Source organism: Zalophus californianus, chromosome 4 (assembly GCF_009762305.2).
Source record: "Zalophus californianus isolate mZalCal1 chromosome 4, mZalCal1.pri.v2, whole genome shotgun sequence".
Classification (NCBI taxonomy): Eukaryota; Metazoa; Chordata; class Mammalia; order Carnivora; family Otariidae; genus Zalophus; species Zalophus californianus.
In genome coordinates this window covers 27699621-27725998 of record NC_045598.1, presented here as the reverse complement: position 1 = coordinate 27725998, position 26378 = coordinate 27699621, and the positions used below count along the sequence as shown (strand labels likewise).

The window sequence follows — 26378 nt, the reverse complement described above, 5'->3', positions numbered from 1 at the left end:
CCACCCCCCTCATGCTCTCTCTTTCATTGTCTGAAATAAATAAATAAGGGGCACCTGGATGGCTCAGATGGTTAAGCGTCTGCCTTCGGCTCAGGTCAGGATCCCAGGGTCCTGGGATTGAGCCCCACATCGGGCTCCTGGCTCAGCGGGAAGCCTGCTTCTCCCTCTTCCTCTGCCTCTCTCCTGCTCATGCTCTCTTTATCTCTGTGTCTCAAATAAATAAATAAAATCTTAAAAAAAATGAGTGGGAATTTTACCTCAAAATAAAATGGGGAAGGGAGAAAATAACACCAATAAGACCAATAAAAGTGTCAAGAAGTTATGTAATTTGGCTAAAATGTTGTTGAAGGATCTGTTAATCACTGATAAAGTTAAAAATAGTGATATGAAAAAATAATCTCTTATACTGGTTAGAAATGATCAGATTTTTAATTTTAGCTGGTAAAAAACAAGACTCCTATTTTTGATCTCTGGGAGTTTGAAAATTCTAATAAAGCTGGGAAGATGTGTAAAAACCATCTTTAGTTCTTGTGAAATATTCCTGGTTATTTGCTGACTAAAGCAAAGTTTCAATTTGGTGTCCTAAAGGAAAACTGTCCCTAAAATTTCTAGTTAAATAAACTACGAAATATCCTGTCTTTAAGACTCATGATGACCACTTGCGTATCAGTGGTATCCAAAAATTGTAGAGTGAAAAAATCTTTTTAACCAGGATTTCCAGAATTCATCTGAACAGAGTATCTTTTTTTCTACTCTACAATATTTATTGAGAAGTCATAGCAGTAGCGTTCTGTGGGATACATGGATGGAAACACTAGGTTAAAAATATGCGCTCCTTGGGGCGCCTGGGTAGCTCAGATGGTTAAGTGTCTGCCTTCGGCTCAGGTCATGATCTCTAGGTCCTGGAATCGAGTCCCACGTCGGGCTCCCAGCTCAGCGGGGAGTCTGCTTCTCCCTCTCCCTCTGCCTCTCTCCCTGCTCATGCTCTCTCTTTGTATGTCTCAAATGAATAAATAAAAAAATCTTTAAAAAAAATATGTGCTCCAATTTTACAACTCTGGAAGGTACTTTTAACTTTTGTTTTGCTAATTGACTGTTAACCTTACCCACAGTGAAAATGTACAACACTGATTATGAAGAGGAGCAGATATAAGAACGTAGATAAATGAGTGGGATAATTTTAAAGCTGTAAGAGTGAAATGGGGGTTAGTGTATTTACAACATACAAAGCTTTAAAATACAGCTGTTCAGTATAGAACATCTTCCTGCAATTTGTTTTATTTTTTTAAAAGATTTTATTTATTTACTTGAGATAGAGAGAGCACAAGCCAGGGGGGACAGGCAGACTCCCCGCTGAGCAGGGGGCCCAATGCAGGACTCGACACGGGGCTTGATCCCAGGACCCTGAGATCATGACCTGAGCCGAAGGCAGACGCTTAACAAGAGCCACCCAGGCGCCCCTGCAATTTGTTTTAATCAAGGGCAAGTAACCTAAAATAGTTTTGGGCTACATTCTCTCAAACATCCAAGGAATGTGGATTCACTGTGCTGTTGGAAAGTTTAAGCAGCACTGAATTAAAGCTTATGTTCCACTAAGTAACAGAGCTAACAAATTAACAAAATGATTTTATGAAAAGAATAAGACTCAAAATTATTTAACTGATTTTCCCAACACCATTTGTTGAAGAGACTGTCTTTTTTCCATTGGACATTCTTTCCTGCTTTGTCGAAGATTAGCTGACGATAGAGTTGAGGGTCCATTTCTGGGCTCTCTATTCTGTTCCATTGATCTATGTGTCTGTTTTTGTGCCAATACCATACTGTCTTGATGATGACAGCTTTGTAATAGAGCTTGAAGTCTGGAATTGTGATGCTGCCAGCTTTGCTTTTCTTTTTCAACATTCCTCTGGCTATTCAGGGTCTTTTCTGGTTCCATACAAGTTTTAGGATTATTTGTTCCATTTCTTTGAAAAAAGTAGATGGTATTTTGATGGGGATTGCATTAAATGTGTAGATTGCTCTAGGTAGCACTGACATCTTCACAGTATTTGTTTTTCCAATCCATGAGCATGGAACGTTTTTCCATTTTTTGTGTGTCTTCCTCAATTTCTTTCATGAGTATTTTATAGTTTTCTGAGTACAGATCCTTTGCCTCTTTGGTTAGATTTATTCCTAGGTATCTTATGGTTTTGGATGCAATTGTAAATGGGATCGACTCCTTAATTTCTCTTTCTTCTGTCTTCTTGTTGGTGTATAGGATTTCTGTGCCACTGATTTCTGTGCATTGATTTTATATCTTGCCACTTTACTGAATTCCTGTATGAGTTCTAGCAGTTTTGGGGTGGAGTCTTTTGGGTTTTCCATATAAAGTATCATATCATCTGCAAAGAGTGAGCGTTTGACTTCTTCTTTGCCGATTTGGATGCCTTTTATTTTTTTGTTGTCTGATTGCTGAGGCTAGGACTTCTAATACTATGTTGAATATCAGTGGTGATAGTGGACATCCCTGCCGTGTTCTTGACCTTAGGGGGAAAGCTCTCAGTTTTTCCCCACTGAGAATGATATTCGCTGTGGATTTTTCATAGATGGCTTTTATGATATTGAGGTATGTACCCTCTATCCCTACACTCTGAAGAGTTTTGATCAAGAAAAGATGCTGTATTTTGTCAAATGCTTGTTCTGCATCTGTTGAGAGGATCATATGATTCTTGTTCTTTCTTTTATTAATGTATTATATCATGTTGATTGATTTGCAGATGTTGAACCAACCTTGCAGCCCAGGGATAAATCCCACTTGGTCGTGGTGAGCAAAATAAGTCAATCAGAGAAAGACATGTATCATATGACCTCACTGATAGGAGGAATTCTTAATCTCAGGAAACAAACTGAGGGTTGCTGGAGTGGTGGGGGGTGGGAGGGATGGGGTGGCTGGGTGACAGACATGGGGGAGGGTATGTGCTATGGTGAGCACTGTGAATTGTGCAAGACTGTTGAATCACAGATCTGTACCTCTGAAACAAATAATACAATATATGTTAAAAAAAAAAAAAGAAGAAGAAGATAGCAGGAGGGGAAGAATGAAGGGGGGGAATCGGAGGGGGAGACGAACCATGAGAGACGATGGACTCTGAAAAACAAACTGAGGGTTCTAGAGGGGAGGAGGGTGGGGGGATGGGTTAGCCTGGTGATGGGTATTAAAGAGGGCACGTTCTGTGTAGAGCACTGGGTGTTATGCACAAACAATGAATCATGGAACACTACATCAAAAACTAATGATGTAATGTATGGTGATTAACATAACAATAAAAATTAAAAAAAATTATTTAACTGAAACTTAAAGCTGTAAATCTACAATTAAACTCTTTTACATGCTCAATATCTGTCAGTAAATGCCCAAACTTTGTGAAGTATTATTATCAAAAAGAAGCAAATGTCAAAGGAAGAATCAGGTATATTAAATTTTTTGAAGTTTTAGGTTAAACTGCGGACTCAGTTTAGGGAGATTCATTCTACTAGGCTACTTATATTCTGGTATTTTCATAGAAATAATCCCCTAACTCAGGTAAAGAAGGGGAAGAAATTTATTTACTGAGAGTTTCACCTCAGTGAAATGTGGAAACAATTTGGAGTGCAGAAACAGTGTTTTTTTCTTTTTCTGAGATTTAAAAAAATATACATAGGAATGGAAGTTCCTGAATTAGAACATTTCACCCACAGGGCAGGCTTACCTGTATTCCAGCATGGCTACAGAGGTAAAAATCAAACTCATACGGGTGTGTAATATCTGTATCAACTGTTGTTCCAGCTGGGATATTGCCACTTCTTCCAACCTAGATTTGTTTGGTCAAAGTTTAAACAAACAGGACAAAGGTGAAGAATGTATCTGAAAGCACTTAAAAAAAAAAAAAAAAAAAAAAAAAATATATATATATATATATATATATATATATATATATGCTGATCCCGTGTTTCACTACTTTCAGCTTCAAATATTACTTGAGCAGGCATTAATAGCAGAGCTTATTCTAGTCCTGGTTCCTATTCTTACATATTGCTGAAAGTGAGAGCTGATAAACAACAAAGAGTTACTAGTGTCTACTGGTGCTTAGCTAGTAGGTGATCCCAATATGGGTGGAACACTTAAAAAATTTTTTAAAAAATTACTTAACTACTCCAATTTATGGTACCTGGGAACAGCAGGTACTCTTGAATGTGTAATTTATGAAAACTAGCATTTTTCTTGGCGAACACTGTATTTTTAGAGAGAAAGAATGCTGACAATAACATCAACTGTAGTCACCATTTGTTAACCATATATGGGCCAGGCACATAACATACATATTTCCAATCAATAAATTCCTGTTAATTAGGTATTATTACCACATGTTCAGGAAGCTTGGGCTCAGGAGTATGAAATACTTTGCTGAACAGCACACAATAAAAGGCAGAACTGGGAGTCAAATACAGAACTGACTGCAAAGGCCCTATTCCTCTTATTTCATACTAGCAGTTCAACATCCTGTAAGGAAATCTGCACCCTGCATAGCTATGATGTGAATATGAATGAAATGGTTCAAAATTTCTGATAATGAAAGGCTTCTAATAAAACACTTTAAAATGCATATGTATACTCACCTCTACCTCTTTATCCCTAAACACATTTAAAATCAGTAATTCTAAGTCTAGATTTATAAGGCTAACAAATTAAAAACCATTTTACTACTCAGATATTCTTTCTGCATGTGAGGGACTACTATCAGGTAGTGGCTTGAGTTATAGCTGTGTATATCAGTTAGCCTTCACCCAGTATAAAACAAAAACTGTTCATAATCAACTAAATTATGCTTACTCTTTTTTTTTTTAAGATTTTATTTATTTATTCGACAGATAGAGAGACAGCACAAGCAGGCAGAGTGGCAGGCAGAGGGAGAGGGAGAAGCAGGCTCTCCGCCAAGCAGGGAGCTGGACGTGGGGCTTGATCATAGGACTCTGGGATCATGACCTGAGCCGAAGGCAGCCGCTTAACCGACTGAGCCACCCAGGCGCCCCTAAATTATGCTTATTCTTAATACATAAATCAAATTAACACATATAAAAAGTTTTACTCTACTTAGAGAAGTAGCAGAATAGGTTCATATCACAGCTCCACCAGTTTCTAGTTGTGCTATTTAGGGCATGGTACCTTACCTCTCTGTGCTTCTGATTCCTTATTTATAATTATGTCTCATCTATTAGTAGTAGTAGTATTTAGAACAAAGGTGAAAGAGAAGTAGACGAATGAAGGACTAGCATGACTAAACATCAGATGCTAGTAATCATTAAATCTAACTTAGGTTTTCCTAATCCTACTGTTGAAGAAACATTTGGTTTTCTAGGTACAAAAATGTACCCAGTAATTCGGGGTCAAACGCCTTTAACAACCGGGAGGCCATAATAAGGAACTCTCACTACCGCTATTAGAGAGGTGTTATAGGACAGTGATAATGAGTACTCTGGAGCCAGGCTGCTTGACCCGAGTCCTAGCTCTACCAATTACTAGCTTTATAACCTTGTTCTTTAACCTCATATGCCCCAGTTTCTTCCTGTGGAAAATGACGATACTAATAGCAAACACCTTACGGTGTTGTGAAGATTAAATGAGTTAAATTTTGACACATACCTAGAACAATGTCTGCTATTATGATTTCTTTTCCTCTATTATTTTTCTTTTCCTCTATTATGACCACCATCACCACCACTCTACAACTACTAGCCAACCTTTATTGAGTGCTTAGTATGTGCCAAGCACCATTTTGGATACATTACATAATTTAATTTACTTAATTCTCTTAACAACCCAATAAAGGAAAATAGTAGTATCACCCAAACCTTGTTGGGAAGGAAACAGACACAGAGATGTTAAGTTACTTGCCCAAAGTTACACGGAAAGTGTAACCAAAGGCTAAATATATACCAAAGCAGAGATACACTCCTCTCTGTCTTTTCTGTTGACCCCTTTTCTCCAAGGAGACACCAACACTTGCAATCCTCAGATTTCTCTGCTCCAAGATTTGAAAGATGGGGGCCAAGACTGCTACTCGCCTATGCTGCATGTAAACAAGAAGACAGATTTCCCTAGGTATTTACCCCTCCTTCTCTAATTATAAAAATACATAGTCATACTACAAAATATAAAAAATAATTCTGTGGGGCGGTACCTGGCTGGCTCAGTCAGCAGAGCATGCAACTCCTGATTTCAGTGTAGTGAGTTTGAGCCCCACATTGGGTGTAGAGATTACTTAAAAATAAATAAAATCTTAAAAAAATTCTGTGAATTTTAAAAGAAGCACTATTTAAAAGTTGCTTTGCATGAATTTCTACGAATCATTCTAGAAAGTTCCTAGCTTCTAAAAAAACTTTTTTAAAGTTTTATTTTAAAAATAATAATTTTTACAAGATATTTTTAAAAATAAATGTACCTTTTCCCCTCTGAACATTTAAGACATACAGAAATAGAAAGAACAATTTTAAAACTATGAGTTTCTTCACAATAACAAAAAGCATTAACAGGATTTCGAACACTTGGAGTATTAACAGAAATTCTAGGAAGTTAAAAAGTAACAACCTATTTTGATGCTTCTCTACTTGTAATGTGGTATGCTGAGATCTGCTACTATACACTGGAACCCATGCTGTTGGCAGACAGCCTTTGTTTAGTGCTCTATGAACTATATGAGGTAAGCTTGTTTTATAATAGTATTACGACAGATGTAAGATTACCCTTTCTGTCCTGTCAGCACAAAATAATCGAGTGTGATGTCTCTTCTGAACTACAATGTAGGTTATTCCAGGTTGATAGTCTTTCTCCAAACTGATGCAGGCTTCTCGAATTGCTAGTAGTTCATAATATAATACCTAGAGGAGATGAAATGGAAAGACTTGACATAGTCAGCTGTTCTCTTATACATACTTCAAAGTAAGACCATGATTTAGTTTTAGGACTTCTTAATCTTATCACTTTACAGCTAAATATACTTCTCTATTCCATTTTAACTATGACCAGAACATGATTTTAGCAACCAAGGCTTACAAATCCAGAGCAAACATCTTAGAAGAGATAATCTAAGAAGTATCAAATTTTGACTTTGGGAATTCTCAACCTAATTAAGACTTCTAACCTCAGAACTAGACACCATATTATAAACACAGTATCTGATTTAACCATAGTATAATGAGATCCCAGGCAACCAACCTGCCTAAACTGTCCTTCTGAAACACCATCCCGATAAAAGATGATACGAGTAGGTTTGAACCGAGTTGATTTATAAAACTGAATGAGAAGTTCTCGAACCATGGAGGCCAAGTCCTGGATGATCTCCTGTCGGGGTCTCTGAACCCTTACTGTGGCACAGTATCTGCTTGGGTGGGCATCCATACTACCTACAACCTAGGTTGGAAAAAGTAAAGGAAAATAGAAATTAAGACAATCAAAACTACATCAATATGAATTTTACCACAATAAAAAAAATGGAAAAAAAGTACATGGATTTCATTTAAATTTGTATTTTATTACAACCTTATTACTTATTTTGAGAGTAATAAAAAAGTTCATTTTTAGTTCATCTTGAGAGTAATAAAAAAAAATCAACAATTCCCAGGGGAGAACAGAATAAAAGACTCAGTATAGGGTTAAAAACTATTTTCTGGGGCGCCTGGCTGACTCAAGTTGGTAGAGTGTGTGACTCTTGATCTCGAGGTCATGAGTTCAAAACCCACATTAGGTATAGAGATTATTTAAAAATAAAATCTTAAAAAAACCCCAATGAACTATTTTCCTATAAGTAGGCTGTGCTTTACGTTTTTTAAAAAATCTGTTTTTATTTTTAAACTCTATGGCCAAAGTGGGGCCCAAACTCATGACCCTGAGATCAAGAGTCACATGCTCTACTGGCTGAGCCAGCCAGGCGCCTCTGTACATTTAATAAGCTTCTAATTTATAGATGTTGTTAGTATATTTAAAAATTAGTAAGAAAAGAGACAGAAAGACATTCATAAGAAGAATAAGAGAAAGGAGATAAGAGGACCCATTCAAACCCTGGGTTTCTTTTTTTCTCTTTTATTTTTTTATTTTTATTTTATTTATTTATTTATTTATTTATTTATTTTTTAAATATTTTATTTATTTATTTGAGAGAGAGAGAATGAGAGACAGAGAGCATGAGAGGGAAGAGGGTCAGAGGGAGAAGCAGACTCCCCGCTGAGCAGGGAGCCCGATGCGGGACTCAATCCCGGGACTCCAGGATCATGACCCGAGCCGAAGGCAGTGGCTCAACCAACTGAGCCACCCAGGTGCCCTCTTTTTATCTTTTGTACTTTAGCAAACCACCCCAGAAGCCACACTTAAGACTCTGAAACATCATCTTAGAACCGTTAGGCTTCATAAATTTTAAAAAGAATTTTTCCTCTTACTGCAATGTCCTAGACCAGAGGCTTGAATCCATAGTCCCTCTTATTGTATTGTGTTTGTGTTCTGCATCCAGTCCTTAAAGAAGTTAATCTTGGTTTTGAGAGTAACTATCTTAATTTTCTCTGTGTGTATACTGTTTAATATTGTTATGTGTTTGGAGTAAAGGAAACTTTGAAGCATGAACTTAAAAATTCACCTTGACTATAGTTACAGACCTACTGAAGAATGATCTCCGGAACACGAATATTTTTAAAATGTCTACATTTTGATCAGAGCCAAGGCTGAGAACCAGGTGGACACTCTGCCTCCAGCTTCTTTCTTCCAGAGTAGTATTTATACCAGTGCTTCAAAAATGGAAGTCTGCACCCCCATGTTCACTGTAGCATTATTTACAGTAGCCAAAATGTGAAAACAACCTACCTGTCCGTCAATGGATGAATGGATTAAAAAAAAGTGGCACACAAACACAGTGGAATATTATTCAGCCATTAAAAAGAATGAAATCTTGCCATTTGTGCATACATGGATGGACCTTGAGGGAATTATGCTAAGTGAAAAAAGTCAGACAGAGAAAGAGAAATACCATATGACCTCACTTATATGTGGAATAAAACAAAACAAAATACAACAGAACAAAAACAACCAAGCTCATAGATACAGTGAATGAACTGGTAGTTGCCAGAGGAAGGGAGTGGGTGATAGATGAAATGGGGCAGGGGGTCAAAAGGTACAAACTTCCAGTTAAAAAATAAATTATGTCACTGAGAGGAACTATACAGTATGCAGTATGAGGACTATAATTAATAATACTGTATTGAATATCTGAAAGTTGCTGAGAGTACATCTTCAAAGTTCTCATCACAAGGAAAAATATTTTGTGATTATGTATGGTGACAGATGTTAATCAGATTTATTATGGTGATCTTTTAAAAATATATACGTATATTGAATCATTATGCTGCACACCTAAAACTAATATATGTCAGTTATACCTCAATTAAAATTAAATAAAAATAATACTTCAAAAGAGTACTTAACTTCCTGTCAGTACTTTAATGACTTATTACTTGAAACCAAAATATGGAAAATTCTTGTTTCTCTTCTGTGTTAGGTCAGACTAGAAAATAATAAAGAGTTTTTTAAAAAATGAACTAGAACTCGTCTACTACATACATGGGATTGTATCTGCTTTTTCTTTATCTTCTACAGGTTAAAAAAAGGAACTCTAGTCATTTCTTTCCTCTGAATGGTAACTCACTACTAAAAAAATAAATCTATACCTCTTCTGATGACACAAACAGCCACACAAAAGCTTACTAGCCCTCACAATCTGTTATATTACACTCCAATTCCCTACATTTCTCAACATTCTTAAAACACACCAGGTTTTTGCAATCTAAATTTTAATTTATATTGCCATTAAATATCTATTATACTATGTGGCATTTATTACTTAGATTTTTCACAATGGTCTTTTAAGTTCTTGGGAATATTTAGATTTTTCACAATGGTCTTTAAGGTCTTGGGAATAAAGCCATATGCAAAAAGAATCAATTAATACATTCTACTTAATAATAAAAGAAAGTGGGTATTTGTTAGAAATAGATTTAGTAGAAAAGGACAATGACTACCCAGAAGTCCAACAATCCAACTATGCTTAAGCTTTCTTGGAAAATAGATCCCAAAATAGCAAATCCAAAGTAAGTCTTTTGAATTTCTTCTTTGAAAAAATAATTCCATTTACTATAAGAACATTTTTATGAATATCAGAAGTGGCTCCTCTTACTACCTCTAGAACATCTGAAATGACAATTCATGCATAACTATAAGAATAAAAAGCAACAGAATTTATTTTTTTTTCAGCATTTATTTTTTAAAAGATTTTATTTTATTTTTAAAAAGATTTTACTTATTTGATAGAGAGAGAGAGAAAGAGAGCACAAATAGGGGGAGAGGGAAAGGGAGAAGCAGATATCCTGCCAAGCAGGGAGCTTGACACAGGGCTCAATCCTAAGACTCTGGGATCACGACCTGAGCTAAAGGCAAATGCTTAACTCATTGAGTCATCCAGGCACCGCAAAGATTTATTTATTTCAGAGAGAAAGAGAGCTTGAGTGGGCATGTGCATGAGTCGGGGGAGGGGCAGAGGGAGAGAATCTCCAAGCAGACTCCCCACTGAGTGCGGAGCCCTACACAGGGCTCTATCTCATGATCCATGAGGTCATGATCTGAGCAGAAACCAAGAGTCGGATGCTTAACCAACTGAGCCACCCAGGTGCCCTAAGCAATATAATTTATTAACAGATAAAAGCAAATTTCTTCCACCAACGAAGATAGTTTTAGAATGTCAGGTGAAAATTTTAACATTACTTTAACATCATTTTCATGGATTAAAAAAATGTACCAGATTGTTAAAACTTGAAATTTATGTAAAAATTATAATGGGTGATAGAAAAAAAATACATAAAAAGTCTTACAGTTTAATTTCTGAAATTTATCAAGTATGCCTAAAATATGTTGACATTTAAAAAATGTTGGCATTTTTAAAAAAGCAAGCAATTTCAAGTTGGGTAAAAAATTATCTGGCTTTCTGAAGTTTATAAAAGATACACTTAGGGGCCCCCTGGGTGGCTCAGTCCAGTAAGTGGCTGACTCTCTTGGTTTCAGCTCAGGTCACAATCTCCAGGTCATGAGACTGAGCCCCTTGATGGGCTTGGCGCTCAGCGTGGAGTCTGCTTGAGATTCTTTTCCCTTCCCTCTTCCTCCCCCCACCCCCACTCCTCCCCCTGCTCATGCGCGCTCTCTCTCTCTAAAATAAATAAATGAATAAAATCTTAAAAAAAAAAAAAAGAAAAGAAATACACTTAAAAGAACTGACACAGAAACTACCAAACACAGAGGTGGGCAAAGATATAAAAGGCAAATGTTAAAAGGAGTGGCAGTATTAAGTTTTTTTGTTTGTTTGTTTGTTTTTTGAGAGAGACAGAGAGAGCACGAGCACAAGCAGGGGTAGAGGGAGAAGGAGCAGACACTCCCTCCTGAGCTGAAGGCAGATGCTTAACCGACTGAGCCACCCAGGCGCCCGGAGTGGCAGTATTAAAACAAAGAATTCGGGGCACCTGGGTGGCTCACTTGGTTAAGCAACTGCCTTCGGCTCAGGTCATGATCCTGGAGTCCCGGGATCGAGTCCTGCATCGGGCTCCCTGCTTGGCGAGGGGCCTGCTTCTCCCTCTAATCCTCCCTGCTCTCATGTACTCTCTCTCTCTCTCTCATTCTCACTCTCTCAAAATAAATAAATAAATCTTTAAAAAAAATAAATAAAACAAAGAATTCAGAAAAGTATTAGATTGGACAAAGGTAGAAGATATTTTACACTGAAAAAAAAAAAAGCAATCTACCAAGCTTTTATGTAATGCATCTTCTGTAACAAAGACACTACTGAAATACATAAACTCTTGGAACAAAAGCTAACTGAAAATATATTATCATAGGCCAAATAGATAAATTAGGAAAAAAGACTTGAGTAATACAATTAATAAGCTTCATTTAATAAATATATATGTAACTTGTAGCCCCCAAACCAGAGAATGTTCTTTAAAAAAAATCCAAAGAATATTTGAAAGTTGATTCGATATATATATTTATAAAAATTGGTTTCAAAGAGGGTGTCATTAAAATTCAAAAAGCTGAAACCACAATGTTGATCATCTAAACTTTAGACAAGATAAACCTGCCTAATGACACTTACAGCAGCAATCGAAGGCTTCTTCCCATCACCAGCTGGTGGATGAGTGACGTCTGCTCCCAAAAAGATCACTGGTTGCTGGAACACAGAAGGTCTTAAACACATTTTTTAAAAGAGTTAGATAATTCATTTTTTCATTATGCATTTATCTGTTTATACTACTGCAACACAACTACAAGCTGCTGACACAGCACAGAACAGCCACAAAGGCCTGAACTACTACTGCTTTAGTCTCTTAATTCATGAATTCCTAACTCAGTGAAGTAAAAGCTATCACAATGGGTCTATCCAATGTCTTGGATAGACCAAGAGCAAATTTTCTGCCTTAGGCAGTGGTGCTGGTGATTGCAAAGAGCCACATTCTTCGTAACAGACATAAAATGATAAACATCCTCATATTAATCCACCAGTTTGTACTAACCTTTCTGTAATCTACTTACATTTAAACTATGTAATCTCTCAATGAGAAAAAGAATCATTAAACTTTACACTGAAAAGGATTATGGGAATCTGCCACTCCCTCTCCCCAGGCCAAAAGTATAAATTTGAGAACGTATTATTTAAAGTAGCTAGTTGTTCATCTTATTTAAAAAACTATATCCTTTAAGATTCAAATGACTGTCTCTCAGTTTGTGGACTTGTTGATAAAATTCTGTATGCAACTCATTTATGAATCTCAATTATTTAACAGGAACAGGAAGTAGAGGAAAAACAGAAAAAAAGGGCTTTTGTGTCAAATACACATGGGTCTATCCTTAGTCTAATGCTTATTTGTGGTGCACACTGGTCAAGATATTTTACTTTTTAAAGCTCTAGTTGCTCCAACTACTAAAAGGAAACCTGCTGTCCAATTCTCCAAATAATACCTCTTCTCCAGGACCTGTTTCTAGGTCGTTATGTCACACTTCCTAAGAGCTCTTAGACATGAAGGAGACCTAACAGTAAAACCTATCCTCCCAATGACCATAGCAGGGATTGATAACGGCTTATTTAACTGATTTACTTAATTCATATGCCCCACCCAAGACCCTCCCTTATTTCCTTACTTGCTAGGTGAGTAAGTAGTCTCATAACTCCAGGTTGAAGATGACTTATCAGCTAATGAGAAACTTCATTAATCTGAGCTCTCCAGCGAGAAATAAATAAAGCTCTCAATATTTTCTAGCTGGGCAGGAGGTTCTCTGCATATACTAAAAAATGGAAGTGGGAGGGGATTTTCACAAGGGAATCTCTTAATCATGCCTGAAATTCTTTTCTAAAATGTTTACTTATCTTCCATAGCAAGAATCAATAAGATTGTCTCTTACACTGATCTTAGATATGGCAATATACAGAATAATTAGGATATGAAAAATAATTAAAATTTAATTAAGTGGTTAGCTTATCTTACCTTTGATGAGGTACAAGAATATTATTGATCCCTCCGAGTTTAACATTTATCTTTAGGCACAGGTTTGAGAGAGTTTGAGGGGATGTTTTTATTACATTCTTGACTTGGACACACTGTGTGGCCATACCCAAAAGTGTATCTCCTACGCGTTTTACTTCCGCTATAGAACAAATGCAAATACCTCTAGTTAGAAAAAAGGTCAAACTTTATTGAAAATTAAGCTACTATATTTCCTCCCTTGAAATACACCATCCTATTACAGGACACCAAAAATTATAACGGGGTGACTGGGTGGCTCAGTTGGTTAAGGGTCTGCCTTCAGCTCAGGTCATGATCCCAGGGTGCTGGGATCGAGCCCCACACTGGGCACCCTGCTCAGTGGGGAGCCTGCTTCTCCCTCTCGCTCTGCCTGCAGCTCCCCCTGCTTGTGTTCTGTCAAATAAATAAAATCTTTTAAAAAATTATAAGAATTATAATAATAAAACAATACTGCCTTGAAGATTAGCTTACACATTTAGTGATAATTTTCCCAGTTGTTTTATTCTTTAGATAAGTATATTTTTGTCACCATAAAAACAGTATAACCATAATAACTGAAAAACCAGAAAGAAAAATATACATAATCCCTTGTTAGCATTTTATTGTACTTTATTCCAGTAATTTTCTCATTTATATTATTTTATTTAAAAAATTTTTTTAAAGATTTTATTTATTTATTTGAGAGAGACAATGAGAGAGAGAGAGAGAGAGCATGAGAGGGGGTTGGGTCAGAGGGAGAAGAGACTCCCCGCTGAGCAGGGAGCCCGACGCGGGACTCGATCCCGGGACTGCAGGATCATGACCTGAGCCGAAGGCAGTCGTTTAACCAACTGAGCCACCCAGGCGCCCTCATTTATATTATTTTAATGCAATTATATTCATAGTATACTTATAACTTTCAATCTTATTTTCCAACTTTTAATTTAAAAAGTCTTTACAGTGCACAGAATAAAAGGCCCCTGTAACTTTCCCCCTCTTTGCCATTATAACTACCATAAAGAGTTCAGTGTACATACCTTTTTTCTTATAAAACACATGGAAAACATTTTAAAACCAAACTTGCATTCTATTTTGCAAACTGTCATTTTTCACTCAATAATATAGTATGTTCTGAATCTTAATATACAAATTGCTCTTATTTGTAACAAAAGCAGTTAGTCTGTTTTTAAATGCCATTTTATCTAACCAGTCATACATGGATATTTTTTAGCCTGTTCCAGGTTTTCATTGTTTAAGATTTTATTTATTTGACAGAGAGAGCAAGAGAGGGAACACAAGCAGAGGGAGTGGGAGAGGGAGAAGCAGGCTTCCCGCTAAGCAGGGAGCCCAATGCGGGGCTTGATCCCAGGACCCTGGGATCATGATCTGAACCGAAGGCAGACGCTTAAGAACTGAGCCACCGAGGTGCCCCCAGGTTTTCATTGTTTCAAACAATGCTATAAATAATATCCTTGACATTTATTTTTGTTTGGTTATATAACTATAGCTTAAGGATAAATTTCTACAAGTAGAATTCAGGGGTCAGAGGTGTATATATATATTTAACATTTTTGTAGATACTGACAAACTGCCCTCCAAAAAGGTTTATTCATTCATTCAACAAATATTTAATGTGCACCTAATACATGCTAGTACTGTATGAGACTCTAAATATACAATGTCTCTGAGGAAGATACACAAATGAGTAATAGGCACAAGAAAAGATGCTCCACATCACTAAGAAATGCAAATCAAAACCACAATGAGATACCACTTCACACACATTAGGATGGTTATTATCGAAAAGAAAAAAAAAACAGAAAAGAAAATAACAAGTGTTGCTAGGATGTGGAAACACTGGAACCCTTGTATGTTACTGGTAGGAATGCAAAATGGTGCAGCTGCTGTAAAAAAAAGTAGATACAGTTCACTTGAGCAGCACCATCAATTAACTGAATCTAAAAGACATTTATAAAATACTTCATTCAATAACAGCAAGAACACACATTCTTCTCAAACTTACACGGAATATTCGGCAAGACAAACCACATTCTGGTCCAAAACCATACCTTAACAAGTTGAAAAGAATAGAAATCATACAAAGTATGGTCTCAGACCACAGCGGAATTAAACTAGAAATCAATAATAGAAAGACAGCTGGGAAACCCCAATATATTTATATATTAATATAATTTTGTGCAACACCTGCATCAAAGAAGTCTTGAGAAATTTAAAAATATTTTGAACTAAATGGAAATGGAACACAATTTATCAAAATTTTGTGGGATGCAGGGTGCCTGGCTGACTTGGTAGAGCATGTGACTCTTGATCTCAGGGTTGTGAGTTTGAACCCCAGGTTGGGTGTAGAGCTTACTTAATTAAGAAAACAAAAAAAAATTTTTTTTTTTTTTGGTGGGATGCAGTGAAAGCAGTGCTTAGAAGGAAATTATGGTATTGAATTCAATATATTAGACAAGAAGAAAGATCTAAAATTAATAATCTATGTTTTTACCTTAGGAAAATACAGAAAGAAAAATATAGACCTGGAACAAGCAAAAGGAAAGAAATACTAACAATCAGAGCAGAAGTCACTGAAATTGAAAATAAGAAATCAATAATCAATGAAACCAAAAAGTTGGTTCTTTGAAAGGATCAATGAAATTTATAAACATCCAGCCAAAGAAAAAAAAAGAGAAGACATCAGAAATGAAAAAAAGTTCATCACTATCAGTCCTATGGCCATTTAAAGGAAAACAAAAGAATATTATGAACAATAGGCCCACAAATTTGATAACTTACATGAAGTGGAACAATTCCTTGAATGACACTACCAAAACTCACAAAGAAGAACCAGAAAATCTGAGTGGGCCCCCCCCTTTTTTTTTAAAGAAATTGAATCGGGGCGCCCGAGTAGCTCAGTTGGTTAGGTGGCTGACTCTTGATCTCAGGGTCATGAGTTCAAGCCCCACATTTTTATTGAATTATTGAATCAATAATTAAGAACCTTCCAAAAAGAGAGTACCAGGCCTAGATGTTTTCACTGATGAATTCTCCCAAGCACTTAAATAAGAAATAATATGAAATTCTCTATAATATCTTCTAGAAAACAGAAGCAGAGAGAATATTTTCTAACTTGTTTGAGGCCAACGTTACCCTAATACCAAAACCAGATATAGACATTACAAGAAAGGAAAACTACAGGTTGATATCCTTCATGAACATACATGTAAAAATCCTCAACATATTAGCAAATTGAATCCAACAATGTATAGTAATTATACACCATGACCAAGTGGTATTTAGCATGTGAATATCAATTAATGCAATTGATCACATTAAGAGACTAAGAAAAATCATGATCATAACAGTAGATACAGAGAAAGCATTTGACAAACTTCATCATGCATTCATGATAAAAACTCTCAGCCAACTAGGATTAAAGGGATCTTCCCTAACTTGGTAAAAAAAAAATTACAGAAAACCTATAGCTAACATCATTCATACTATTGAGAAACTAGATTCTTTCCCCTTAAAATCAGGAAGAATGCAAGGATGTCTCCTTTCCTCTCACCACTCCTATTCAACATTGTACTGTTAACTCCTAGCTAACAAAAGGAAAAGGACATAAAAGTATACAGACTGGGAAGGAAGAAATAAAACTGTTCACAGAGTTCATGACTGTCTAGGTAGAAAAATCCAAAAGAAATTTTAAAAAGCCTCCTGGAGGGGCACCTGGGTGGCTCAGTCAGTTGGGTATCTGCCTTTGGCTCAGGCCATGATCTCGGGGTCCTGGGATCAAGCCCCACGTCAGGCTCCCTGCTCAGTGGGAAGCCTGCTTCTCCCTCTCCCACTCCCCCTGCTTGTGTTCCCTCTCTCACTGTGTCTCTGTCAAATAAATAAATAAAATCTTTAAAAAATAAAAATAAAATGAAAAACAGAGTACCATTTATATTAGTACCAAAAGAAAAAAAAAAGATTCACTTAGGTATAAATCTAACAAAACGTAAAAAAAAAAAAAAAAAAAACTAACAAAATGTGTACAAGATCTATACAAAACCAGAAAACTTTGATAAAAGAAATCAAAGAAGGGCACCTGGGTGGCTCAGTTGGTTAAGCGACTGCCTTCGGCTCAGGCCATGATCCTGGAGTCCCTGGATCGAGTCCCGCATCGGGCTCCCTGCTCGGCAGGGAGTCTGCTTCTCCCTCTGACCCTCCCCCCATCTCATGTGCTTTCTCTCTCATTCCATCTCTCTCTCAAATAAATAAATAAAATCTTAAAAAAAAAAAAGAAATCAAAGAAGCTCTAAACAGAGATAGTCCATCTTCAAGCACAGGAATACTTAACATTGTTAAGATGTTAATTCTTCCCCAACCTGATTGATAGATTCAATGTAATCCCAGTAAAAATCTCAGCAAGTTATTCTGTGGATATTGCAAATTGATTCCAAAGTTTAGATAGAGAGGCAAAAGACCTAGAATAGCTAACACAGTAGTGAAAAACAAAGTCAGAGAACTGACACTACCTGATGTCAAGACTTACTAAAAAGCCACATTAATCAATACAGTGTAGTATTAGCAAATTAACAGACATATAGACCAATCGAACAAAATAAAGAACCCAGAAATAGACTCACACAAATGCAGTTAATTAACCTTTGACAAAGTAGCAAAGGCAATTTAATGGAGAAAGACAGCCTTTCAACAAATGGTACTAGAAAAAGCAGCCACATGCAAAAAAATGAATCTAGACACAGACCTTACATCTTTCACAAAAACTATAAAACAATTAGAAAGTAATACAGAAGAAAACTCAGGTGACCTTGCATTTGGCAATGAGTTTCTAATTATAACCCCCAAAACATGATCTGTGAAAGAAAAAATTAATGAGTTGGACTTTATCAATATTAAAGATGTTTGGTCTTTATTAACATCAGAAACTGTTAAGAGAATGAAAAGACAGGTCACAGATGGGGAGAATGGTTTCCAGATGGTTTCCAAACCAAAATATACAAAGATCTCCTCTTAAAACTGAAAAATAAGAGGGGCGCCTGGGTGGCTCAGTCATTAAGCGTCTGCCTTTGGCTCAGGTCATGATCCCAGGGTCCTGGGATTGAGCCCCTCATTGGGCTCCCTGCTCAGTGGAGAGCCTGCTTCTCCCTCTCCCACTCCCCCTGCTTGTGTTCCCTCTCTCGCTGTGTCTCTCTCTGTCAAATAAATAAATAAAATCTAAAAAAAAAAAAAAACTGAAAAATAAGAAAACTCCTCCAAAGTAAAAGTGGGCAAAAGGCTGGAATAGGCACTTCACTAAAGAAGAAATACAGATGGCAAATAAGTATATGAAAAGATGCTCAACATTATGTGTCATTAAAGAATTGCAAATTAAAACAACGAGATACACCATACACCTATCAGAACGGCTGAAATCTAAAAAACTGATAATACCAAACATTGGAGAGGATACAGTACAACAGGAACACTCATTCATTGCTGGTGGAAACAAAATGGTACAGCCATTTTTTAAAAAGTTTAATTATTTAAGTAATCTCTACACTCCATGTGGGGCTTGAACTCACAACCTGGAGGTCAAGAGTCTCATGCTCTTCTGACTGAGCCAGCCAGGCGTGCTGGTACAGCCACTTTGGAAGACAATTTGGGCAGTCTCACCATTTGATAAAGCATTTGTGCTCCTACTTTTTACTAAAGTCAGTTGGGAACTTACGCCTACCCAAAATCCTACACATGGATGTTTATAGCAGCAGTCTTCATAATGGCCAAAAACTGGAAGCAAGGTAAAAATAGGTGAATGGATGACAAACTGTGGTACAACCATACAATGGAATATTATTTAGCAGTAAAAAGAAATGACTTATCAAGCCACAAAAAGACATGGAGGAACCTTAAATGCATATTGCTAAGTGAAAGAAGCCAATTAGAAAAGGGTACATGCTGTATGACTCCCAACTATACAACATTTTAGAAAAGACAAAACTGTAGAGACATAAAAAGGCCAGTGGTTGTCAGGGTTTTGAGGAGAGGGAGGGAGGGATGAATAGGTGTAATACAGGGGATTTTTAGAGCAGTGAAACTATTCTTCATGATACTGTACGTACATGATGTTATACATTTATCAAAACCCATAGACCTGTACAACACAAAGAATGAACCTTAATGTATACTGTGGACAACACATTAATAATAATTTATCAGTACTGGTTCATTAAATGTACCACACAATACAAGATGTTAGTAATATGGAAAACTGCAGGGGAAGGGGTAAGCATGTAAGAACTCTCTATGCAATCAGCTTAATTTTTCTGAAAATCTAAAATTTTATTTTTTATTTTTATTTTTTTAAAGATTTTATTTATTTATTTGACAGAGAGAGAGCACAAGCACGGGGAGCAACAGGGAGAGGGAGAAGCAGGCTCCCTGCTGGGCATGGAGCCCCATGCAGGGCTCAATCCCAGGACCCTCGGATCATGACCTGAGCCGAAGGCAGGACGCTTAACCATCTGAGCCACCCAGGAACCCCCCAATCTAAAACTTTTGAAAAATAAAATCGAGGGGCGCCTGGGTGGCTCAGTCGTTGGGCGTCTGCCTTCGGCTCAGGTCATGAGGATTGAGCCCCGCATCGGGCTCCCTGCTCGGTGGGGAGCCTGCTTCTCCCTCTCCCGCTCCCCCTGCTTGTGTTCCCTCTCTCGCGTGTCTCTGTCAAATAAATAAATAAAATCTTAAAAAAAAGAGAAAAAAAAACTGATTAAAAAAAAAATCACTCCGGAAGCAGTGCAGAGAGTGGACTGACAAAGTACAGGAAATGCAGGCAAGCACACCAGTTTGGAGGTTATGCTTTCACTCTCATGAACAGAATATGAGAGTCTGTATTTATTCATATTTTTGCCAAAAATGGGTATTGTGATTGTTAGTAAAAACTAACTTATTCAAGGAGCACTTGGATGACTCAGGCAGTTAAGCATCAGACTCTTGATTTCGGCTCAGGTCATGATCTCAGGGTTGCAGGACTGAGTCCCACATCCAGCTCCTCACTGGGTGTGGAGCGTGCTTAAGATTCTCTCTCTCCCTCTCTCTCTTCCTCACCCCTGCATGCATGTGTGCTATCTCTCTCTCTCTCTCTAAAGAAAACAAAAAATGACAACAAAAAACAACTTATTCTAGTTCATATTTTCTTAATGACTAATGAGGCTGAGCATCTTTTCTTTTTTTAAAGATTTATTTTTTTGAGAGAGAGAAAGACAAAGACAGAGACAGAGATAGGGAGAAGCAGGCTCCATGCTGAGCTGAAGGCAGACGCTTAACTGATTGAGCCACCCAGGTGCCCCTGAACATCTTTTCATAAGATAACTGACCATTTGTTTTTCTGTTTTATGTCCTTTGTCTATTTTTCAGTTGAGTTGTTTGTTCTCTCCCTACTGATTTATAAATTCTTTGAGTTTAAATAAAACTTTCTGTATTTTATCACAGCTTTAAAAATATCTTTTGAATTTTATAGCTATCATTTATAATCATTGCATATTATTTCATCAATATACTGTAACTTATTAAAATCAGTTCTTAATAGTTTTTTTAATATCACAGATGCCATTATGAAAATTTGTACACACAGATTTTTCTCCATTATGAATTCTTTCCATTGAACACCTTTTTGTAATTGAAAATACTGAATCACAAACTAAAAACACATGTTAATACTTTTGACAGAAACGATATTAGCAATTTATTCTGCTGAGGCGTGTGGGTGGCTGAGTCAGTTAAGCACCTGGGACCCTTAATTTTGGCTGAGGTCATGATCTCACAGTCATGAGATCGAGCCCCCATGTTGGACTCTGCAATCAGAGTGGAGTCTGCTTGAGATTTCCTCTCCTTCTCCCTCCTCCCACCTGGCTTGTATGCATGCGCACTTCTCTCTCAAATAAATAAAATCTTTTAAAAATATTTTTTATTGGGGTGCCTGGGTGGCTCAGTTGGTTAAGTGTCTGCCTTCGGCTCAGGTCATGATCCCAGGGTCCTGGGTTTGAGCGCCGCCATAAGGCTCCCTGCTTAGGAGGGAGCCCACTTGTCCCTCTCCCTCTGCCGCTCCCCCTGCTTCTGCTCTGTCAAATAAATAAAATATTTTAAAAAATGTATATTACCATCAGCAATATATTAAAATTCTAGATTCACTGCATCCTCACAAGCGCTAAATATTATAATATTTAAATACATCTGCTAATTTAGTAACATAAAAGTTTTTATTTACTTGTAGTTTTCCTTACCTATTAGTGAAAACCAACACTTTCTATATATTTACTGGTTTTGTTTTTCCTTGAGAAATTCTGGTTTATATTCTTTGCTCATTAATCTAAAAGGACATAAGGATTTTTTCTTCAATCACAATAACAGATCTATACAGGTATTTTAATAAACTAGCCCTTTTTTGTCTGCATTTGCAGCAAATATTTTTTAGATTCTACTGGTTTCCATTTATTTATTTATTTGGTTTCCTTTTAATTTTAGTTATATATTTGTGACATACAGAAAACTGAATTTTTATGCAGTAAATCTAACAATTGTCTTTTGTGAACTAGTCTATCATTTCTAAACTTAAATGATTATACTCCATTCAGTAGCTTGAAAATTATCCTTTCTTTGTATTTTTCTACAATTCAATGATTTACGTTTAACTTATTAATCTCACTAAATTTAAATTTGTTTACAAAAATAATAGCTATCATTTGCTGAGTAGTCATTATATAACAGGTACTATTCCAGACCCTGTTTATATATGTCAATTTTTAAAAAAAATTTTATTTATTTCTCTGACAGAGAGAGTGAGCATAAGCAGGGGGAGCGGCAGGCAGAGGGAGAGGGAGAAGCAGGCTCCCCGCCAAGCAGGGAGCCCAATGCGGGGCTCGATCCCAGACCCTGGGATCATGACCAGAGCCAAAGGCAGACGCTTAACAACTGAGCCGTTCAGGCGCCCCTATGTATGTAAATTTATTTCATCCTTACAACTACCCTGTATAGATTAGTTATTTTTAGTATCCCAATTTCTAAGATGAGAAAACAAAAGCCTAGTGTGGTTAAGTAATTCAGCTAGATCATATAGATAGTATATCTGGCAGAACCTGGGTCTTATGCAGAATTGTCTGACTCCAGAGCCTGTGCTCCGCCCGCACCTTTAAAGATTTTTTATTTGAGAAAGAGAGACAGAGAGAGAGAGAAAGAGCAAGAGTGAGAGCCAGTGGAGGGCAGGGGGAGAGGGAGAGAGAGAATCTCAAGCAGACTCCCTGCTGAGAGCAGAGCCTGACACATGGCTTGATCCCATGACCCTGAGATCATATCAAGAGCTGGATGCTTAACTGACTGAGCCTTCCAGGTGCCCCCGGAGTCTGTGCTTTTAACCTATATTATATTGATATCCAAGTTATCTTAATGCAATTTTTATTTTGTTTTTTATTATTTTTAAAGATTACTTATTTATTTGAGAGAGAGAGAAAGAGAGAGCACAAGCAGGGCGAGCATCAAGCAGAGGGAGAGTGAGAAGCAGGCTCCCTGCTGAACGAGGAGCCTGATGTGGGGCTCCATCCCAGGACCCTGGGATCATGACCTGAGCCGAAGGCAGACGCTTAACCAACTGAGCCACTCAGGCATGCCTCTTAATGCCATTTTAAAGAAATAATTCTTTAACCATTGTTCTGTGATGCCTCCTTTACTAAAATTCTTTTTTTTTTAAAGATTTTATTTATTTGACAGAGAGAGACATAGTGGGAGAGGGAAAAGCAGGCCTCCCGCAGAGCGGGGAGCCCGATGCGGGGCTCGATCCCAGGACCCTGGGATCATGACCTGAGCCGAAGGCAGACGTTTAACAACTGAGCCACCCAGGCGCCCCTAAAATTCTTTTCACAGCATCTCTTTTGGACTAGTTTGCTCTACTGATTTGTCTTTTTAAAGTAACCATACATGGTTTTAAATACTGCAGCTATTAAAATATGTTTTAATGTTTCAAAGTTTTAGGATATGTTTTAGCAAAATTTTAAAAGGAATACCAAGTACTTGAGGAAAAATGCAATCTTAAGATATTCTTACCATACACTGGTGTCTTTCCTGGCAGGATGACAATAATGAGCTGTAGCCCAGAGTAGGTGTTCTTGAGATGCCGGAACATGGGCTCCACGCTGTCTGCCCCCTGCGCGTATTTGCAGAAGCAAGGCTGGCCCTGGATGGGCATCCCTGCATCTTTAGAAATCTTACGTAGCTGGTCCGTGAAACCCCTAGGAGGAGAAATCACTAAAACTAAATCCTTTGTTTAGTCATCCACACCTACAAAGTGGAATGGAAAGTTTGAGAAGTGAATGGAGAATAAAGCAAAGATTTGTGTGCTCCATATGTGAAGAGGTCACCAAGACTACCGATATTAAAGGTGGTGGTGGGTTAGTAATCTATTGTGCAAACTAGGAACACTGCTATATAATTATGTGGCATTCTGTAGTTTACAAAGGGCATTCGTAATAGAGTATGCTGATTAAGAATTCAGTTCTAGAGTTGGCACGACAGGTTTCAATCCTAGTTCTGTTACTTAGTAGCTGTGAAATTGTAGACAAATTCTTCAGTTTCTCTCATCTGTAAGATGGTTACTTCCATTATAGGGTTGGTGTCAATATTAAATGACATAATACATGAACTTAGCAACACTGCCCAAGACATGATAAGAGCTTCATAAATTTAATCTACTGTACATTTTCTAATTTGATCATGATGACATTCGTAAGAAGGTGGTAAGTGAGGTATTATTTCCATTTTATAGATCAGGAAACAGTTTCAGGGACATTAAGTATCTGACCAATGTCAAATGGCTAGATAAATGGTAGAGTCAGAATTTCTTTCCACAATATTATGTATCTGAAACTAGGATGGCAGGAAAGATTGTATTCTCAGAAAAGATTAAAAAAAAAAAAAAGAAAACCACATTTAAAAACAAGTGAGGCAGGCAGCACTTCAATGTACTTTTAGCCACACTAAAAACAACAAAAGACTAATAATTCCATATTTAAACAAAATTCTGCATTTAGCCTAAGATAAGTGAGTAATGTTGTCATGATTTAACAATCACTTTACTTGTTTTTAAAACAAATAACATCCTAAGTCAAGGATCTGAGTTATCTTTACTCAAAAATACTCATTCCCTCAGAGGTGAAGTTTATAGGAATTCCCTTCTCCTTTTCCTTATTAGTGTTTAATTCAAGAAGTATGAAGTTGGATATTTTCAGTCAGCTTGAACAAGAACCACAAGCCGAAAGAGTATGAGAGTCCTATCAAGCCATAAATAACAAATGTAAAATGAAAAGAATAACTCTAAGCTTGAAAAACAATTGGAGATATTTTCTTTGGCCTCTGGAGGTCAAGTGAGATGATCACAGCATTGTAGTAAACTGTCCTTATGACATTTTACTTGAAAGCAGGGGGATAAAAACTTCTGAGCAAAATGTACATTAAGTGAACCTTAAGATATACATTTAGAAATTTGGAGCTAATAAAAAAAAGTGAACAGAATTAAATAGAAAAAGTTTTTTATTTCTCATATGAAGAAGGTAAGGCAAATTCTGAATTGGCTTGGTTGGTAAATTGGCCTCTGTATCTTTCAAGAACTATTCATAATGGGCATACTTTCTAGGATCTATTAGTGGAGATTTAAATTAGACAATAATCATTTTCTCAAGCAAATTAGATTTTGGGGGAGTCAATTTACATAAATAATCACAGTACAACTGTATTTTATGCAGAAGGTGACAAGAGCAAATAGAGAAGATACTGATAAACTAGTATGTTTAGAGTTAAGATAGATTATTTCCACCATCACAAATCACAGAAGATTGGGTATTATTTAGAGAAGTAGGGATAGGAAGGAGGCATTTTCAGTAATAAGCAGCATGATTGGAAAGAGAAAGAAAAAAAATGCCAGAGAGAAAGAGCGAACACAGTGCTTCAGTTTCTTTGTCTAGAATATGGGAAAATGAAGAAGGGGCTTAAGAGGCAGGTGAAAGATTTTCAATGTCCTACTGATTTTTATTGTTATTCTTTGTTAAGAGAAGTCTAAAAATTTTGGGGGGGGGTAGTCACAAGTGGAGGTGGTACTCTTTCATGACAGCCTGGCTGCTCAACAGGAATGAGAGCAGAAGCCTTTGAGATTGCCAAAGTCTCAAAGACTTGAGGGTCCCAAGGAGAGGAGACAGAGAAGAAGAGAAGCCAAAGTGATAAAAAGGAACCAGGAAGGCAAGAATGGAGAGAATGTGTGTGTTTTTTTTTTAAAGATTTTATTTATTTATTTGAGAGAGAGAGAATGAGAGATAGAGAGCACGAGAGGGAAGAGGGTCAGAGGGAGAAGCAGACTCCGTGCTGAGCAGGGAGCCTGACGCGGGACTCGATCCCGGGACTCCAGGATCATGACCTGAGCCGAAGGCAGTCGCTTAACCAACTGAGCCACCCAGGCACCCCAAGAATGGAGAGAATGTTAAGAAGGTAGTCAACTGTATTTAATGCTGCACAAATTCTGAGAAAAATAATGGCTAAGGAAAGACTATTAGAATTGATAAGCACAAAGATGTTGGAGATTTCCAGAAGCTAGTTTCAGCAGAGCACTAGGATTTCAAGGAGGGTGAGAAAACAGAAGTCTAGAACCCTGAAATAAGTTAGGTAAAATGAGAAAATTGACAGATTTTTTTGTTTGTTGTAAATTTGAAAAGAAGATTACTGAGCACTTACATGCTGAGGTAAAGAATCTGGGG

The 26378-nt window shown here is 37.0% G+C and overlaps 1 protein-coding gene across 3 annotated transcripts in view; it reads right to left on the bottom strand.

The window, feature by feature from the left end:
- LOC113929225 (protein argonaute-3) overlaps positions 1-26378 on the bottom strand; it is a 127445-nt gene that overhangs the window by 13826 nt on the left and 87241 nt on the right. For all 3 annotated transcript variants that reach the window (XM_027605945.2, XM_027605955.2, XM_027605965.2), the window contains 6 exons: positions 23683-23867; positions 13582-13741; positions 12195-12285; positions 7232-7426; positions 6760-6894; positions 3729-3830 (listed from right to left, as the gene is read on the bottom strand). In XM_027605945.2, the coding sequence (XP_027461746.1) occupies positions 3729-3830; positions 6760-6894; positions 7232-7426; positions 12195-12285; positions 13582-13741; positions 23683-23867 (868 nt within the window). The remainder of the gene's footprint in view (positions 1-3728; positions 3831-6759; positions 6895-7231; positions 7427-12194; positions 12286-13581; positions 13742-23682; positions 23868-26378) is intronic.